The following is a 19755-nucleotide window of genomic DNA, read 5'->3' on the forward strand; positions in this document are numbered from 1 at the left end:
CAACACCTGTCTGAGATAGAGAGAAAGACAGGTAGAACATTAATATAAACAATAATTCATTTTCTTTATAAAGCTTGTTTATCACACTTAAGGAGCTAGATAGATCTGCTAGGTTCGCTCAAACGAAATGATTCAATATTGAACATCCGCTCACATTCGCGCTGTCCGCACGGACTACGAAAACTGAGGTGGGGTTGAATCCTGTGCAGACGGGAGCAGACATCCGATTGAGGCGGTAGGTAAAAATAAGCTTGCGGGTTAGAGGTTGTTGATGTGTACTGTACCTATAAAGCGGAGGGATGCGGTCGATAGTCGAGGCACCCGCGGGTCAACACCACGATGAAGCTGTCACTACAGTCATGAGACGTGGAGGTGGTACCTGGGGTGGCGATTCTCCACCACCACGAGCTCCGCCCACCCGTGGGTGAGGTAATAACACGTCATGCCTTCCCGATTTTTATAAAGTATTTTGTATGAAATGATCACATCTTATGTGTGTTTTTGCTCATGTACAATGACCTTAAACAGGAACGTTAACCTTAAACAGGGATCTCCTCCCAGACCTGGACTAAAGCATCCGTCAACTCCTGGACAGTCTGTGGTGCAAAGTGGCGTTGCTGGATGGAGCGAGACATGATGTCCCAGATGTGCTCAATTGGATTCAGGTCTGGGGAACGGGAGGGCCAGTCCATAGCATCAATGCCTTCCTCTTGCAGGAACTGCTGACACACTCCAGCCACATGAGGTCTAGCATTGTCTTGCATTAGGAGGAACCCAGGGCCAACCACACCAGCATATGGTCTCACAAGGGGTCTGAGGATCTCATCTCGGTACCTAATGGCAGTCAGGCTACCTCTGGCGAGCACATGGAGGGCTGTGCAGCCCCCCAAAGAAATGCCACCCCACACCATGACTGACCCACCGCCAAACCGGTCATGCTGGAGGATGTTGCAGGCAGCAGAACGTTCTCCACGGCGTCTCCAGACTCTGTCACATGTGCTCAGTGTGAACCTGCTTTCATCTGTGAAGAGCACAGGGCGCCAGTGGCGAATTTGCCAATCTTGGTGTTCTCTGGCAAATGCCAAATGTCCTGCACGGTGTTGGGCTGTAAAGCACAACCCCCACCTGTAGACGTCGGGCCCTCATACCACCCTCATGGAGTCTGTTTCTGACCGTTTGAGCAGACACATGCACATTTGTGGCCTGCTGGAAGTCATTTTGCAGGGCTCTGGCAGTGCTCCTCCTGCTCCTCCTTGCACAAAGGCGGAGGTAGCGGTCCTGCTGCTGGGTTGTTGCCCTCCTACACGTCTCCTGATGCACTGGCCTGTCTCCTGGTAGCACCTCCATGCTCTGAACTCTACGCTGACAGACACATGTGCCATCCAAGATGAGCTGCACTACCTGAGCCACTTGTGTGGGTTGTAGACTCCGTCTCATGCTACCACTCGAGTGAAAGCACCGCCAGCATTCAAAAGTGACCAAAACATCAGCCAGAAAGCATAGGAACTGAGAAGTGGTCTGTGGTTACCACCTGCAGAACTACTCCTTTATTGGGGGTGTCTTGCTAATTGCCTATAATTTCTACCTGTTGTCTATTCCATTTGCACAACAGCATGTGACATTTATTGTCAATCAGTGTTGCTTCCGAAGTGGACAGTTTGATTTCACAGAAGTGTGATTGACTTGGAGTTACATTGTGTTGTTTAAGTGTTCCCTTTATTTTTTTGAGCAGTGTATATTGTTTTGACTTTGAGGCACAACCTAATTCCTCATTCATCTAGATGAGGGTGTGGCATGTGTGGGTGTAGCATGGCCAGAAGCATTAACACAAGTGAAATTCCTGAGAGCCCACTTCCAAAATGAGCACCTTCACCACAACTTATACACACACACGTACACATGGATTTTGTATCATATATATGTGGTAGTAGAGTTGTGGCCTGAGGGCACACACTTAAATGTGTTGTGAAAAGTGTCATGAAATGTAATGTCATGTAATTATGTATATAACTGGCTTAATGTTTCTGTACCCCAGGAAGAGTAGCTGCCTAGGCAGCAGCTAATGGGGCTCCTTAATAAATACAATTACAAACAACATCTAATGTATTTGGCACACAGGAAAACACATCATCAACATCAAACCAACTTCCACTTACAAGGATGTTTATGGATGTGTGCTGTTGGTGAGACTGTAGAGTTAAAGAGGTACTCACACTTAAAACCATGAAAAGGAATAACCCAGAGGCTGAAATGCAAAAATAATATAATTAATTTAATCCATGCTCAAAAGATTGCAAAAATTGAAATCCTTGTATAAACAGCAACCATTCACAACATGGGCAACAGACTCCATTACATTTGACTCATGTAGAATACAAAATGGGTCCATGGTTTGCAGTGTGGTGATGAAGGCACAACTGCGCCTCTTCAACCTCAGGAGGCTGAAGAAATTTGGCTTGGCCCCTTATAACCCTCTCAAACTTTTACAGATGCACAATTGAGAGCATCCTGTCGGGCTGTATCACCGCCTGGTACGGCAACTGCACCGCCTGCAACTGCAGGGCTCTCCAGACGGTGGTGCGGTCTTCCCAACGCATCACTGACACCTATAGCACCCGATGTCACAGGAAGGCCAAAAATATAATCAAGGGCATTAACCACCCGAGCCACAGCCTGCATAATTGCGCACCCAGCTCACGCAGGTGCTTCCCTATATATCACATTTGACATGGTCCGTAAGCTTGAGTTCATTTGCACACAAACAAATCATACAATGATGGAAAGACCTGTGTGTTGTCCTTGTTAATGCAGACAGAAAAGAGCTCCAACGTCTTAATCATAGCCTCAATTTTGTCCCGCACATTGAATATAGTTGCGGAGAGTCCCTGTAATCCTAGATTCAGATCATTCAGGCGAGAAAAAACATCACCCAGAAAGGCCAGTCGTGTGAGAAACTCGTCATCATGCAAGTGGTCAGACAAGTGAAAATTATGGTCAGTAAAAAAACTTTAAGCTCTTCTTTCAATAAAAAAAAAAAACATGTCAATACTTTGCCCCTTGATAACCAGCGCACTTCTGTATGTTGTAAAAGCATTACATGGTCACTACCGAAATCACTGCATAATGCAGAAAATACACAAGAGCTCAGGGGATTTGCTTTAACAAAGTTAACCATTTTCACTGTAGTGTCCAAAACATCTTTCAAGCTGTCAGGCATTCCCTTGGCAGCAAAAGCCTCTCGATGGATGCTGCAGTGTACCCAAGTGGCGTCGGGAGCAACTGCTTGCATACACGTTAACACTCCACTATGTCACCCTGTCATGGCTTTTGCGCCATCAGTACAGATACCAACACATTTTGACTATGCAAATTACATTGGATGTCACAAAGCTGTCCAGTACTATAAAAAAAATCCTCTTATGTTGTCCTGGTTTTCAGAAGAGGATGTCTTCCTTAATTGACCCCGCATAAACATAACAGACACCAGGAGCTGTGCCAGGCCCGACACGTCTATTGACTCATCCAGCTGTAATGCATATAATTCACTGGCTTGTATGCAAAGCAGTAATTGTTTCAACACATCTCCTGCCATGTCAATGATGCATTGTGAAACAGTGTTGTTTGATGAAGACATTGTCTGTATCGTTTTTTGGCCTTTTTCCCCAGCCATATCCGCGGCAGCAGGAATAATTAAGTCCTCCACAATAGTATGGGGCCTGCCTGTCCTAGCGACTCGGTAGCTCACCATATAACATGCTTCTATGCCCTTCCTATTAATGGTATCTTTTGCTTTTACACATGCCTTACTACTTGAAAGTAGTCTTTATTCTCGCTCAAAAAACTTGTGGCTTATTTTTCAAATTGTCATGTATCGTTTCTAAATGTCTGTGCAAGAGTGAAGGTTTCCCGCGAGAGAGTATCAGTTACTGATTGGATGTTAATTATTTGACTAGGCGACCTGTAATCGATATTGTGTTGTTATTCTGCTGAACACTAGATGGTTTCATTTATTTTTGGCAGTGAAACGAAGCTACTCAGGCGAGAAAAAAAACCTCACTCAAATGTATACCCTGTTGGAAAATATAAATGTACTCTTTGAAAATATGAAGAAACTCATTTTTATTTGGCGTGCCCCAGACGGCATTGCGCGTACTCTAGTTTGTGAATACCTGATCTAGAGAATCCAAATGTGAGACAAGTTTTTGAGTGGACTATTGCATCACATTTAGTCACTCTTAGGCCCAGAGCAGAGTAGCAACATCAGGGATCAGGGATTTTCACCAACCAATTGGTGAAAAGAAAACAGTTAACAGTTGTGTGATAAGAGTCTATTATAGCATTATATTAGATACAGCAGATATTTAATTAATTCTATAAAGGAAGTAAAATCATGCTTAAACGTTGTACCTTGTTTAGGGTTTGGGAACGTGGGGCATTTAACCCTGTGTTTGTACTTGAGTGATGGTCAGACTTGAATAAAGCATAAACAATCCCAGTGTCTAACAAGCAATTGTGAGCTCACAGCCAAAAAGGCATCTAATCATATAGCTATGTCACGTTCCTACACAATTTCCTGATTTTCACAGGCCGACCACAGACGTTAAATCATGGAAAATTGGAATTTTACCCACTAATAGAACATAGGCTTTCACCAAATCGACAGGAGTTTTATGATTTTATTTTTTGGGGTGGATTATCCCTTTAATAGACTAGTTTTATGCATAACAACTTTCTATCCAAGCTGGGAGAGATCGAGAACAGCTCATGTCATGCAGGTTCCGGTAGCCTATACTGGACAGTTGTACAATATATTTTACAAAATCAATTGGTAGCTGATTAGTATGCGGTTGCATCGCAAATACATTTTACACTCTGCAATCTGAATTGAATTACTTGAATTACTTAACAAGTAATTACATTATTGCCATCAGCCAGCAGTAAAAAATGTCAGCATTGCGACACCGTGTATAGCTTTGTGAAATGTTAGGCTTAACATGAGAAAATTATGACCAAATAGGCCTACCAATAAACATTGATCCATTAGCTAAAGCAAAGCTTTACATGCCCTGGCACCACAGAAATCCTATCATCGATTTGGTATGCATGCAGCTGCATAGATGTGTCACAATTTCAGCACCATGGACAACGATCGGTAGTCTATACTTTATGAGTGGCGGTCTGGCTAACACTTAAGATTTTGTTTTATTTTAGGGAGGGATCTAACCTTGCGGGGGTCCAGAGAAACTGCGTTACCCCAGTGCTATGTCCCCATGTATCAAACAGATTATTAAAATAATTTCAATGCAGTATATGTTGTGTTAAGTGTCTTAATGCAAAATGTCAATAAAAATATAGCACAAAACTATTGAATTCTATACTGTAGCATTTTACAAGTGGCTCCATTTTACCAGGCTGCAGCTCAAATAGCACCCTACATAAGTGCACTTCTTTGTGCTACATCCAAAATTCTTCTTATAGAGTGGTGCCATCTAGGGTCTGTGATGAGTGTCCAGCACAATGCAGCCAGGCATTGACTGTGTCCCAAATGGCACCCTATTCCCTTTATGATGCTCTGTTCTGGTCAAAAGTAGTGCACTATTTAGGGAATAGGATGCCATTTGGTCCACGTGGGTGGGTGGGGCAGCGGTGGGGGACTGATTATTATGATGTCATTTCCTCCACACTTCCTGGCCTGCGATGTAGGTGGCTCTGACATTGATAGCATCATCCAGCAGAACGAGATCTAACGGGGGAGAGAGGGGGACATGTTTTACTATTTAGTGCTTCTTCCTACACCACACACAAGACCTAGACCAGTTGTTTTCAAAAATCTCTTCGGGACCACCAGACATTTTTTCTCACATTTATGGAATAGTTAAAAAACATAGAATAGCTGGGGGCCCCCGAAGAGAGGTTTGAAAACCCCTGACCTACACAACCAGTTGAGGAGACTAATCAATGACCTTAATCAAGGGGGGGGAGAGAAAACCTGTAGACATTCAGCCCTCCAGGAATTGAGTTTGACACCCCTGGAGTAGACAGAGCAAGACCGCCCTCTGCTGTTTACTTTCTCACCTGAATCTGCCGCTAGTCCAGGGGGCCTTTACAATCGCTTACTTTAGGTGTGTGTGTGTGTGTGTATCACCTGCGTCTGCCCCATAGTCCAGGGTGCCTTTACAGCGGGTGATGCCCAGGAGCTGGGCCGGGTGGAGTGACGCTGCCTCCAGGGCTTGCTCCACACTGCAGCCTGTCAACACAAACACAGGGCCGGATTACCAAATGGGAATGCAGGGCACGTGCTCCGGGGCCCCCAACCAAATGTTATTCATTTTTATTTTTGGGGGCCCCCCTGAATCAGGGGCCCTGGAGCACATGCCCTGCATGGCAAAATTCTCTCAGCATCAAGGTAAAATGTTTAGAAGAGCAGGACATTAGCTTTAAAACTGCTACAATAGCATTAAGTTAGCCATTTTCCTAAAAGGGGGTGGGGGGCCCCCTGGAGGTCGATGTGGTAGTCCGGCCCTGCACGCGCACACACACACACACACACACACACACACGTGCACACATGTAGTAAGTGACCATATATTTAGAAGGACTGAATAACTTTTGTAAGACAGCCCTTTTACTAACACACACACTCACCTGAAGCCTGTTTGAAGTGCCTGACACACATGTCCATTGTGGCTATACTGCCACTGAGCGTCTTGGTGCCTATGAGTAAAGACCGTTTTAGAGACAGCTTCGGGAAAAAGTTGTTTACACCTTACAAAAGAGATTCTGACCTGCTACATAAGCATGGAGCCCCTGGATCTCAATGACTTGCTGACCCAAGGTGTGGCGGCCCGGAGGTAGACCCATCGCTGTGATGGCATCAGTCACCAACACTAGACCTGTAGGACAAACACATTAAGCCAACACAATCATTGCATAGATTTCTTGCAATTAGTATGCATTGCTTGAACAACTTCTGGTTTCAAGACTGAAACCCACAGCATTACAACAGAAGACTCCAATAAACACTCCAACACAACCCCACACACACAGAGAGACACATCAGAGCACACACACACACAGAAGCTGTGCGTGTAGTTCTTACACAGACCTGTAGGGTGTGCTCTGTGGGCGATACGCAGGGCGGCAGAGTTGGTGTGGATGCCATCAGCAATCATTCCGTAGAAGACCGTCCGGTCCTGGGGAACCTGGTCGCTGGTGAGGAGACCCACAATGCCTGGGTCTCGATGGTGAAACTAACCCATCACGGTCACCATGGCAACAGAGAGAAACAGCCATCATCTTTCATTACATTATTACAGTAGCATTGTGAAACTGTAGTTGAATAGACTTGGCAAGGCATCTGAAGCATGTGTCCAACAGTATAGTGTAGACCGTATGTCTGTGATTTGGCTGACCACACCCAGAGGTGGACAGGTTACTCATTAACCACATTTACACTTCTCTCCTATTATTACTGTATGGTTTGAGAAACAGAAACACTATCAGTGTAGTGATGCAGGTCTTCAGATGTTGTACACGTGAAATTGTGTCATTCCAAATTTTATAAGCAACGTTATATTCCATTTTGTACGTCTCCAGCCGTTTCCCCTATCCAGCTGTTCCATACTCCGTGTAGCCTACTGCTAGAATGGACGGAGATGTATCGTTCAAGTTGCAAAAAAATTGACTATAACGTTGCAGATAAAGTTGAAAGTGAAATGTGTCTTTGGTGGTAAAAAAGCAAGATTCTCCTATAAGGGTTGTCCAGTAAAACGTCAGACAGCGATGTTACTGGAGGGAGAAACAGAGGATTGTACTACACTCGCATACGAAAACTAACATACAAGTACATACTAAAAATGTACAGTTGAAGTCGGAAGTTTACAAACACTTAGGTTGGAGTCATTAAAACTCGTTTTTCAACCACTCCACAAATTTCTTGTTAACAAACTATAGTTTTGGCAAGTCGTTTAGGACACCTACCTTGTGCATGACATAAGTAATTTTTCCAACAATTGTTTACAGACAGATTATTCCACTGTATCACAATTCCAGTGGGTCGGAAGTTTACATACACTAAGTTGACTGTGCCTTTAAACAGCTTGGAAAATTTCACAAAATGATGTCATGGCTTTAGAAGCTTCTGGTTGACTCAAATGATGTCAGTTAAGCCGATTGGAGGTGTACCTGAGGATGTATTTCAAGGCCTACCTTCAAACTCAGTGCCTCGTTGCTTGACATCATGGGAAAAGCCAAGACCTCAGAAAAACAATTGTAGACCTCCACAAGTCTGGTTAATCCTTGGGAGCAATTTCCAAACACCTGAACACCATGTTCATCTGTACAAACAATAGTATGAAGTATAAACACCATGGGACCACGCAGCCGTCATACCGTTCAGGAAGAAGACGTGTTCTATCTCCAAGTGATGAACGTACTTTGGTGCGAAAAGTGCAAATCAATCCCAGCAAATCAATCCCAGAACAACAGCGAAGGACCTTTAACTATGCCACTTTGTTTACATACTCATCTCATATGTATATACTGTACTCGATACCATCTACTGTATCTTGCCTATGTTGCTCTGTACCATCACTCATTCATATATATTTATGTACATATTCTTTATCCCCTTACACTGTGTATAAGACAGTAGTTTTGGAATTGTTAGTTAGATTACTTGTTGGTTATTACTGCATTGTCGGAACTAGAAGCACAAGCATTTCGCTACACTCGCATTAACATCTGCTAACCATGTGTATGTGACAAATAAAATTTGATTTGAAGATGCTGGAGGAAACAGGTACAAAAGTATCTATATCCACAGTAAAATGAGTCCCATATCGACATAACCTGAAAGGCCACCCAGCAAGGAAGAAGCCACTGCTCCAAAACCTCCATAAAAATGCCAGACTACGGTTTGCAACTGCACATGGGGACAAAGATCGTACGTTTTGCAGAAATGTTCTCTGGTCTAATGAAACAAAAATAGAACTGTTTGGCCATAATGACCATCGTTATGTTTGGAGGAAAAGGGGAGGCTTGCAAACCAAAGAACACCATCCCAACCGTGAAGCACGGGGTGGCAGCATCATGTTGTGGAGGTGCTTTGCTGCAGGAGGGACTGGTGCACTTCACAAAATAGATGGCATCATGAGGATGGAAAATGGAAAATCTTGAAGCAACATCTCAAGACATCAGTCAGGAAGTTAAAGCTTGGTCGCAAATGACTCTTCCAAATGGACACATGACCCCAAGCATACTTAAAGTTGTGACAAAATGACAACAAAGTCAAAGTATTGGAGTGGCCATCAAAAAGCCATGACCTCAAACCTATAGACAATTTGTGGGCAGAACTGAAAAAGCGTGAAATGAATCATTCACTCTACTATTATTCTGACATTTCACATTCTTAAAATGAAGTGGTGATCCTAACTGACCTAAGACAGGGAATTTTAAATGTATTTAGCTAAGGTGCATGTAAACTTCCGACTTCACTGTGCTAAATGGAAAACATAATACAATATGATGCTGTGTTATATTACTCACAGGCAGCATAGCATTGAAGAGATGTGTGATGAATGAAGCTCCGTTCTGCACAGCCTCCTCAGCTTGGGACAGGTTGGCTACAGAGTGTCCTACACGTGGAATCGGTCGACAGGTACACTTAGTGGTATCACATCATCCTACACAGTGTGGCAACCTCCTGCTTCCAGACAGAAGATGTCTATTGGATTGAATCAACAGCCTGGTTTTCTGTTGTTTAAAATAAGTCTTTATAAACCCTTTATAAGGCCTATATAGATGCTTAATAAAACATTTAGGAGCAGATGTAATACATATAGTATAAAGGCTATGTCATTCCCAGCATGCACACAAAGAGGAGTATCTAAGTCATACATACAACTTACATTTGATTCCCATTCCCAGAATACTACACCTACCTAGACACACAGTGATGCACAGTGATGATTCATAAAACATGCATAAGGCCTACATAGATGCTTCACAATTAAATCATGCATAAGCAGACGTCATAGGCCTACATAAAGGGTATCCTATTCCCAGTTTAATTCACCTACCTAGAGAAACAGTGATTCCCCTCTGAGCCAACTCTCTAACCACCTTCTCACTGTTGGGTAGCTCGGGGGCCAACGTCACCATGGCAACGTTATCCAGGGTCCCGTAGGTCTCAATCAGGTCCAACATGCCGCCCGACTGGAAGGAGCGCAGGTACTGCTCCGGGTGGGCTCCCTTCTTCTCTAAACTGATGAATGGACCTTCTAGATGACAGCCTTGAGGGAGAGCGAGGGGGTAGAGACCGCGAAATGGACAAAAAAGGGCAGAAATATGAAATATTGACAGAATGTGTAAGAGAATGAGTAAAAGAGACAACATATTTCAGCAGATCACACTGTTTTATAACATTTCCTCTATCACCATACAGTTATATGGAATACAGTATTGGATATCATGTCCAGATATAAGGACCAATCAGACATGAAGATGTGTCTACATCCTTCCTGACTGCATCCTTACCCAGAACTCCAGCTCCCTCCACTCCTCCACTGTGAACTTTAACCTCAGACAAGACCTAGAAAACAGGTATTTTACTTGAAAGGATTTCATAACACATGCATAAATATTGCATTCATAAGCAATACATAAGAATTTGATCGAGCCTGCCTGGAGTGCCAGGCCAGGTGGGTGTGGTTTGCATATTTGAAACTATTTGGATCCAAATCAAATCACATTTTATTGGTCACATACACATATTAAGCAGATGTTATTGTGGGTGTAGCGAAATGCTTGTGTTCCTAGCTCCAACAGTGCAGTAGTATCTAACAATTCACATTACGCCAGACAAGATCAATCCACCACAGCTCAAGTATTTGAAAGAAAACCAACACTATTTGAAACACATTTGAATGGGAGCCACGAATGACATACACTATATATACAAAAATATGTGGACACCCCTTCATATTAGTGGATTAGGCTACTTCAGCCACATCGGTTGCTGACAGGCGTATAAAATCAAGCACACAGCCATGCAATCTCTATAGACAAACATTAGCAGTAGAATGGCCTTACTAAAGAGCTCAGTGACTTCCTACTAAAGAGCTCAGTGACTTTCAACTAAAGAGCTCAGGTGGTGTAGAGGTGGTGCCTACCTTGTGGTAGATGTTTGGAGGGGAGGTGACTAGGGTGGGTAAAAAAGAGGTGACACCATGCTCCAAGATTTTCTTGGCTACTAGGGCCACACCTCCTCTGACATTACTGGTTGCTTGCGAGAAGTCAACGCCATATCCTCCTGTGGGTGTAAAACAATGGATCATTGATTGAGTTTGGAAAATCCTGTATCCAATGGCTTCCTTGTTCTAGTGAGAGAAACATCTCGCAGGCTGTGTTAGTTTTAGCAAGGAACACTCCTCCAATAAAGCTTTAAGAAGTCCATACCTGCAATTGAATCGGGGACAGTCCCTGGAGTGAATTGACCCCCCCCCCCCCAAAAGACTAACCATTGATCTGAACGTCAATGAACCCAGGAGCGATGATGAGGCCTTCACAGTCAACACGTTGATCTGCGTAGCCTTCCTCATCAAAGAACAACTTCTCCGGGTCTAGGATCCGCCCTTCCCGCACCCACAGATCCTCTCTGGAGGAAAGACAGGAACAATACACACATTATTAAACAAGCCCTGTCACACACACAGTAACACACATCGTAACAACGCTTGTTTTACATGTAATGGTATTTATTTTACATGTGTGTGTATGTTCATATCCACGTGCTTGTGTGTTCATTTGTGTGTACCTCTGCAGCTTGTGATCTCTTAGTATCCTGCAGTTGACGAACTGGGTGATCGGCGCCTTCGACACAGACTTATTGGTAGGCATCTTCCACAAGACGCTATGTCACCTCTCCTGAAGTGTAGTCACTTCAGAAAGACTCTCTCTATAAATAACAGCCAAAGAACAGTACAGACAAGTTATCAAAGAAAGCCTTTGAAAAGTTACACTATTACAGTACACTATTACGGTACCAACCTGTAGAACCTTGAATAGCCAACTGTTCCGTCTTTATTCTTCAGGTTACATATCACATCTGGGATAATCAGTACACCAACCCACCACCATAAACAGACACACCAATGTAAGAACCTTCCTATAACAACATTGTACAATGCTGAAGGTGCAACATTTGACTTTGACCCCCATGTTGTCATTGCATTTTATTTCACCCTAGAACAGATCTGATAAGAATCTAAAACCATTTGAATACAGTGTTGTTAGTCTATTAATGAATAACAGTGTGTAGGAAGGCAAAGACACCATAAATTACATGATAACAGGAAATATATGTATTTCCATGACAGAATAAAAGCAATGTTGGACTTACCTTGCAGAGAGCATAGTTTCAAATACATGCAACTTAAAAGTTACATATCACAAAATGTGTATTTGAAATCTTTTGGACCTCAGATCAACCTTAAGGGAATCTTATTCGAGTCATAAAATTATGTTCATATGACAGAGAAGATATACAACAACCTTGCTGAGAGTATATCCAACTGACAATCTCTTAGGAAAAAAATATAAACTATTGGAACCAAGACTTAATAAAAAGAACTGATGTTGGCACAAGGTAGAGGGAAAGCTGGAGCATAACCAACTAAATTAAAGTTAAAGAAAATGTACTCTTAATCCAGTATGAACGAATGTATAGAATTTCTAATACAAAAGACAAAATTCAGAAATTCAACTGCACAAAGGCAGTCATATCTTAAAAGTGTAAAACTATACTGACCAAAAATATAAATGCAACATGTAAAGTGTTGGTCCCATGTTTCATGAGCTGAAGGAAAAGATCCCTGAAATATTCAATACGCACAAAAAACTTCTCTCAAATGTTGTGCTATTTTTTGGGGCATCCGTTAGTAAGCATTTCTCATTTGCCAAGACAATCCTGACAGGTGTGGCATATCAAGAAGCTGATTAAACAGCAGGATCATTACACAGGTACACCTTGTGCTGTGGACAATAAAAGGCCACTCTAAAATGTGCAGTTTTGTCACACAACACAATGCCACAAATGTCTCAAGTTTTGAGGGAGCGTGCAATTGGAATGCAGACTGCTGTAATGTCAACCAGAGCTGTTGAATGTTCAATTCTCTACCATAAACTGCCTCCAAAGTCGTTTTAGAGAATTTGGCATTACATCCAACTGGACTAAAAACCACAGACCATGTGTAACCACACCAGCACAGGACCTCCACATCCGGTTTCTTCACCTGCGGGATCATCAGCACCAGCTACCCAGACAGCTGATGAAACGAGTATTTGTCTGTAATAAAGCCCTTTTGTGGGGAAAACAAATTCTGATTGGCTGGGCCTGGCTCCCCAGTGGCCGGGCCTGGCTCCCAAATCATGTAAAATCCATGGATTAGGGCCTAATGAATTTATTTCAATTGACTGATTTCCCTATATGTACTGTAACGCAGTAAAATCTTGAAACTGTTGCATTAATATTTATATGATGCATACTTTCAGTTTTTCCGAGCACACATCACTCCCGCACAAGAGGGAGTCTTGCGCTGCTCGTGATAGCACATGCGCAGAATAAATATACCGCTGGAACGCGGATTAAGCTGTTTACATGTCCGAATAATTCGAAAGATTTCGGTGTACGTTAATAAAAAAATTTACCTTACACCGATTGAGATAAGCAGAGTAAGGTTTTTACATGACCATTTCCATAGTCGGCGTAAGCAGTTTAATATAGGATTATTAATATGCATGTAAACGTACATCAATGTCTTACATGAAAACCTTGGTCTGATCTCAGCTGTAAACGAATAAGATAGCTCATCTTTCTTTTAAATCGAATACTTGCCCCATAGAAGACAGTCAAGTCGCAGTCAGTGAGAATTCCAACAACGGTAGACGGATGGAATCATGTGAGAATGCTGCAGTCAGCTGATCAAAACAACGAACGGACTTGCGGAAGCGAAATAGTTAGGATACACGTAACAAAGAAATGTTTTAGCGGATGTATAAATCTGAAGCATCCGGTTAGCGTTTCCACTCGGAGCAAAGCTCTCGTAGAAACTTGCGGATAGGAGGTTCTGAGGACTGGCAGAGAACGTTAGCTCCAGAGGCGGAGGAGGGTGGTGGTTGGAAGAGCACCACGGCAGTTCTTGATAAAGAAGAACTTCAAGGCTGCGTTTCAAAGTCAACATACGGTCAAAACACTTAAAAGACACACCCTCGCCCACTTACCCTTAGGGGAATCCTCGTGGCCATTTTGGTGGGTGGTCCAAATCATTAGCCAAGCAAGGGACGTTTGCAACGTAAGCCCCTCAACCCTCGTTTTTTGTCGGCTTTGCGAGTGTACACTTATGTTCACTCCGGGGCCTGAAACTCCCCATAATTCAATTCGCGACGATTGTACAAGTGTCGTTACTACAGCCCCCGGTTCAAATCCAGGCTGTATCACATCCAGCCGTGATTGGGAGTCCCATAGGGCGGCGCACAATTGGCCCAGCGTCGTCTGGGTTTGGCCGGGGTAGGCCGTCATTGTAAATAAGAATTTGTTGTTTACTGACTAGCCTAATTAGATCAAGGTTAAATACATTTTTTTTAAATTCCGGGAAAACTTAAAAACAACATCAATGGAGAAGTCAACATACAAGTGTAAGTATAAGCGAATGCAAATAAGTTATAAATTGTGGTACTAATGCAAAAAGTAAACACTTTTGTTTGGTTATCATTTTCCTTCAGAAGTTCCAGCTAGGCATTCGCTAATTAATTTGCTAGCTATCATACGGTGCAGTAGGTGAATATTAATAATGATATATTTAGTAAGTAAACATGCACTCATAATTGACTGCAGGGCATAAAAGCACCCACAAGCTACCGGTGCCTGAAAACACAATCATTGCGGGATGAACGAGTGACGAATTACCAAGGTAAAGTTGGTTTTATAGTCACACATTCAGACGATTCGGATGTTTAAATGTCAAGAATTGTGAAAGACTGAGTAAGTTTATTTGGCTAAGGTGTATGTAATCTTCTGGCTTGAACTGTATTTATTTATTGTCAGAAAAGTATAAGGGAATTATTCTACAGCCTAGTTGGATGCGATAATGTAACATTTATTGGATGCAAACCACCGTTAAACTTCATTGAAGAAGAAGACGGCATTTTCACTCGCCACCAAATTTGGTGATGAGAGAAAGCCCAGTAGCTGGCAGTGGGAGATGGATTTTGGCTGACATTCTGCACATTTTCTCATCAATAAAATATTTGACCTCAATAGTTTTATGTTCCCAAACTAAAATATGTTACAGAGTGGACTATGTTTGTAGACTTTACCCTTTGCCAAAGTTATTTTTTTTTTAGTTGATTAGGATTTAAAGGGTGAATTGAGTTATTGCATACATGCAATTCACAGAGTAGGCGTTCCCTAACGGAAATATGCAATACATGCTCGATCTCAATTGATGCCAGGCACAACACAACTGGGAACCCTGGAAATCTTTTGACTTCTGACTTCAGTGCGTTGAAGACAACTGGGAACTGGGACAGCAACGACCACCCACTGGCAAAAATAATTTTGAAAGGTCATCCAACTCGGGCCTCTTTCTAGAGCTCTGAGCTTCTGATCTAAAGATCACTGACATCATGATTTGACCTCGTATTTTTCAGAATTTCCAGTTGTCTTGAAAGCACCATGAGTACCACAGTATGAGTCATAATACCCATAAACCCTAGCTGTAAAACCAAGAAATGATTACATTTTTTTTTGTTGCCACATTTCTGTGTCTGGGATTTTAGAACTACTTCATGTAGTCTGCGTTTCATGTAGGCTTACCCTGGCGTGACGTTTTAATTACCATTCAAATCTCTCTCAGACAAGGTAACATAGTAGGATTTTAGATGTGCAGATAGACCTAAGCCCAGACTATTTTACCGATACTATAGTAAAGTCTGTGGGTTATGGGAATATATAGACGTTAGCATTTTAGTAATCAACTTAGCTAGTAACATTTTTTTTGGTCTTTCAGATTGGCGGACCGGAAACCCAGTGACAACACTCTGGTCTGCAGCTGACATTTTCCGTTGAGAAATAGAAATGGCCCTGTATTTGCCAGAAAATGTTGCTCATCCATCATCGCAGAAGAGGAAGAGTCATATACTTCCACAATGGCAGAAGAGGTAGATCCAGACACATTCAACATGGCAGATGAAGTTCCAGGCGCCTCGGCCACTGAAGAATGTAGGAGGCTGCTGTCTACACCGTTGCGGAATGTTCTCACTGAGGTGCCTCTTATTAAGGAAACAGCGCTGTTGAAGGTTCTACAGGAGAATCGGCTGTATACCTGCAACGGGTATTCAGCATCGTGGCTGTCTGATAAAGTACTGAGGAAAAAAACAGGACTTCCAGACAAAGACATGTTCAACATCGTTTTTGAATACTTGGAATGTTAAAAGGACTGCGTTGTCTACTTTGCCAAGTGGAGGGTGAAGATGTTGTCATTTGAAGATCAAGTGTTTATGGCTCTTATGAAGTTGCATCACAACTACACCACCTGGCTCAACTATTCTGTTGTGGTGCAATCACTGTCCGCAATGTTACCATCACTTTCATTCACAAGCTTTTTTTCATTAGCATTATGAAGACTTCCAAGTTGGGAACCAAACGTGCTTGTGTCTTTTCATGGATCCAGCAGAAACTGCAGGATGGTCATTGACTGTACTGCCATGGAAGTAGTGCTTTCAATGTGATCTGTATCGGACAAAGCAATTGTCCAGGCTCTGTCGCAGCCGGCTGTGACTGGGAGGTCCATGGGGCGACGCACAATTGAGAAGATTTTCATGTCTTCATGTCTGGAGACATGATTTTTGTCAGACAAGGCTTCTTTTTTTTTAAACCCTTTTTTCTCCCCAGTTACAGTTCGAGAGCCATATGTCCTCCTCAACCCAACCCAACCAAGCTGCACTGCTTCTTGACACAACGCACATCCAACCCAGAAGCCAGCCGCACCAATGTGTCGGAGGAAACACCGTACACCTGGCGACCTGGTCAGCGTGCACTGAGCCCGTCCCGCCACAGGAGTCACTAGTGCGCAATGAGACGAAGAGATCCCTGCCGGCCAAACCCGGACGACGCTTGGCCAACTGTGCGTCGCCCCATGGACTTCCCGGTCGCGGCCGGCTGCGACAGAGCCTGGGCTCGAACCCAGAATCTCTGGTGGCACAGCTAGCACTGCGATGCAATGCCTTAGACCACTGCGCAACCCAGGAGGCCCAGACAAAGGCTTCTTGATCCAGAGCTTGACGCATGCAGGAATTACTGTGAACATTCCTTAACCACAAAGGTTCATAGAGCGTGAGATGCATCTCACAAAAGATATAGCGAGAAATGGGATCCATGTTGATAGGGCAAATGCTTCCTGCCATCCAGGACCTCTATACCAGGCGGTGTCAGAGGAAAGCCCTAAAGACTCCAGCCACAGTCTATATTTATAGTCATTGACTGATCTCTCTGCTACCTCATGGCAAGCGGTACCGGAGTGCCAAGTCTAGATACAAAATGCTTCTCAACAGCTTCTACCAGCAAGCCATACGACTCCTGAACTATTTGCCCCCCCCTTTACGCCTCTGCTATTCTCTGTTTATTATCTATGCACTCCACTGAACCTGCCCCGGAGAGGGTTCCTTAGACTGAAGATCCTTCTCTGTGGGCTCTCGGGACAGAGGGTTGTTGTCTTAAGCCAGGTACAGATCCTCCACTGACTCCAGCTGGTTGGGCACGGCTGGCTCCCTCCACTTGCATTCCACATCCTCACAGCCGATACTGTGAACTGCAAAAATAGCCAATGGTGCCGCCTGGCTACACTTATAAGCTCTATGGGGACATTCACATGTGGTAGAGAGAATCCCCTGGTCACCTGTAGAGATCTGCCAAGAGGAAAGATGTTAAGTGCCATATGCCTTTCAAAGCATGACTTTGAACAGCTTGAAATGCATTTGTGCTATATAAATCAAATTTGATTTGATTGATGACATTACAGTTGTAGAATTTTTAATAAACTGTCATTTTCATGAGGACAAGTGCAGTTTTTCCATTACATTTTTATTGAACATTTGAGATTTTATCACTTGATATCAATTTGTAGATGCATTGAAATGTTGACTTTATGTCCCCCTTTCCCCACATTTTAGAAAGGTGTGACTTGCAGAACATCCTGCTCATCCCATGAGAAGCAGAGCATGATCAATGCCACTTGCAGCAAGGAGATCTTCTGGAATGGATGTACTCTCTCTCTGGGGGTAAGATAATTTAAACATCACAGATCTATAATCCTACTGTGCCCATGATAAAATACAATATGATTTGTGTTGTACTACTGAATGAAACTGAAGAGATGCACTCAGACCAGCCTTTGTGATTGAACTTACGTTAATTATATTACTTTAGTAGGCTGCTTTGAGCAAAACTTGAATATAATAACCTATTCTAGGAGCCTATTATTTGTTTCCAGACAACACCCTATCCAACAACTGTGAATGCCTTGAAATGCATATTTATTCATTGTTCACTTGTTTTTCGACAATGTCAGGTAGAGGCAGGGATGACTGGGTTCTTCAGCAAGTAAGACACGGGGTAAAAAATAATTTAAACATCACATATATAAATTCCCAATGTGCCCATTATAAAGTTAACTACATTACTTTAGTTAGCTGCTTTCAGCAAAAAATGTATGTAATGTAACCTACTCTGGGAGACTAGTGTATGTATGTACAATGTGGAATATTTTTGGAACATTGGCTTCCCTGAAAACGGAGACTGACAGGAGGATCAATAGGAGTCTGCCAGAGGTCGTCACGCTGGATGGTGATGGAGGTTTTGGTGGTCCACACAATGAAGAAGCAGGTGTCCCTTCAAGTGATGTGGAGTTTACCTTGGACCAAGTGCCAGTAAGGATGGTCTTCACGGAGGCTGTAAGACCCTTTCTTCTGGATATAGAAATCCTTCAACTTCACTGCCTCTTCAATGGTAAGGTCCCCTCCATTTGACCTCCACAAATGCTGTGGTGCCCACCAGACCATCTGGTGAGGCACCCAGAATCCCAGACCCCGTGACCCAAGCTTTGACTCCTGCACATCCATCCCTGTAGCCATTTTGAATGCCTTGATGCCCTCCTTTTTATCTGTGCCCCACTTTACACACAACACCCCTTCCAACGACTGTGAACACCTTGAAATGTAAGCATTTTAAGAAATGTGATACAAAAATAGTTTGATTTGATTGACGACTACAGCTGTAGAATATTTAATAAACTGTAAAGTGCAGTTTTTCCATAAACTTTTAATTGATAACTTGGGATTTTGTCACTTGACATATCAATCATACAGTGGGAAGGATCCTATAAATCAAGACTGTGTGGATGCATGTACCTCTCCGAAAAAATAAATACAATAAAGTCTGATGTCTAAACAAAGTCGATTCTGAATGTCAATTAGTTTTGGATTAATTCTCATCAATGACAACATTCTAGAACTGAGTTATCACTAATCGAAGTCTGGTATCCGGGGTAATCTGGTTATTGATTTTTTGATTAAGTGTCTCTTTCCTTATAGAATGTTGACAGCTGTATAGAACAAATTGTATTGCTATGGTGCTCAAACTTAATAGGTTGCATGTTCAAATCCAGCGATGTATTTTTGTTTTAAGCCTATCCTCAACCT

The 19755-nt window shown here is 42.9% G+C and overlaps 1 protein-coding gene and 1 long non-coding RNA gene across 5 annotated transcripts; one reads left to right on the forward strand and one right to left on the reverse strand.

Annotated features, from left to right (window-relative positions):
• Positions 1–2251: 2251 nt before the first annotated feature.
• amdhd2 (amidohydrolase domain containing 2) lies at positions 2252–13997 on the reverse strand. 2 transcript variants are annotated; one of them, XM_029635217.2, is made up of 12 exons: positions 13895–13995; positions 11816–11956; positions 11520–11656; positions 11172–11311; positions 10537–10591; positions 10080–10292; positions 9547–9635; positions 7106–7250; positions 6786–6893; positions 6646–6714; positions 6146–6247; positions 2252–5743 (listed from the first exon to the last, which is right to left on the reverse strand). In XM_029635217.2, exons 2-12 carry the CDS (start codon positions 11896–11898, stop codon positions 5670–5672), a joined length of 1215 nt encoding a protein of 404 aa, XP_029491077.1. In that variant the 5' UTR covers positions 11899–11956; positions 13895–13995; the 3' UTR covers positions 2252–5669. The 2 variants fall into 2 exon arrangements, with proteins under 2 accessions (XP_029491077.1, XP_029491078.1); XM_029635218.2 differs by lacking the exons at positions 2252–5743; positions 6146–6247 and adding an exon at positions 6254–6522 and having other exon boundaries at positions 13895–13997.
• Positions 13998–14081: 84 nt separating this feature from the next.
• On the forward strand, positions 14082–19508 carry LOC115109967 (uncharacterized). Of its 3 annotated transcripts, none has more exons than XR_003860585.2 (3): positions 14082–14694; positions 16068–17781; positions 18229–19508. It is a non-coding gene; the product is annotated as an uncharacterized LOC115109967 (long non-coding RNA). The 3 variants fall into 3 exon arrangements; XR_010461306.1 differs by adding an exon at positions 14894–14969 and having other exon boundaries at positions 14206–14694; positions 16068–19508; XR_010461305.1 differs by having other exon boundaries at positions 14083–14694; positions 16068–19508.
• Positions 19509–19755: the final 247 nt, after the last annotated feature.

The sequence above is a fragment of the Oncorhynchus nerka genome, linkage group LG26 (assembly GCF_034236695.1).
Source record: "Oncorhynchus nerka isolate Pitt River linkage group LG26, Oner_Uvic_2.0, whole genome shotgun sequence".
Lineage (NCBI taxonomy): Eukaryota > Metazoa > Chordata > Actinopteri > Salmoniformes > Salmonidae > Oncorhynchus > Oncorhynchus nerka.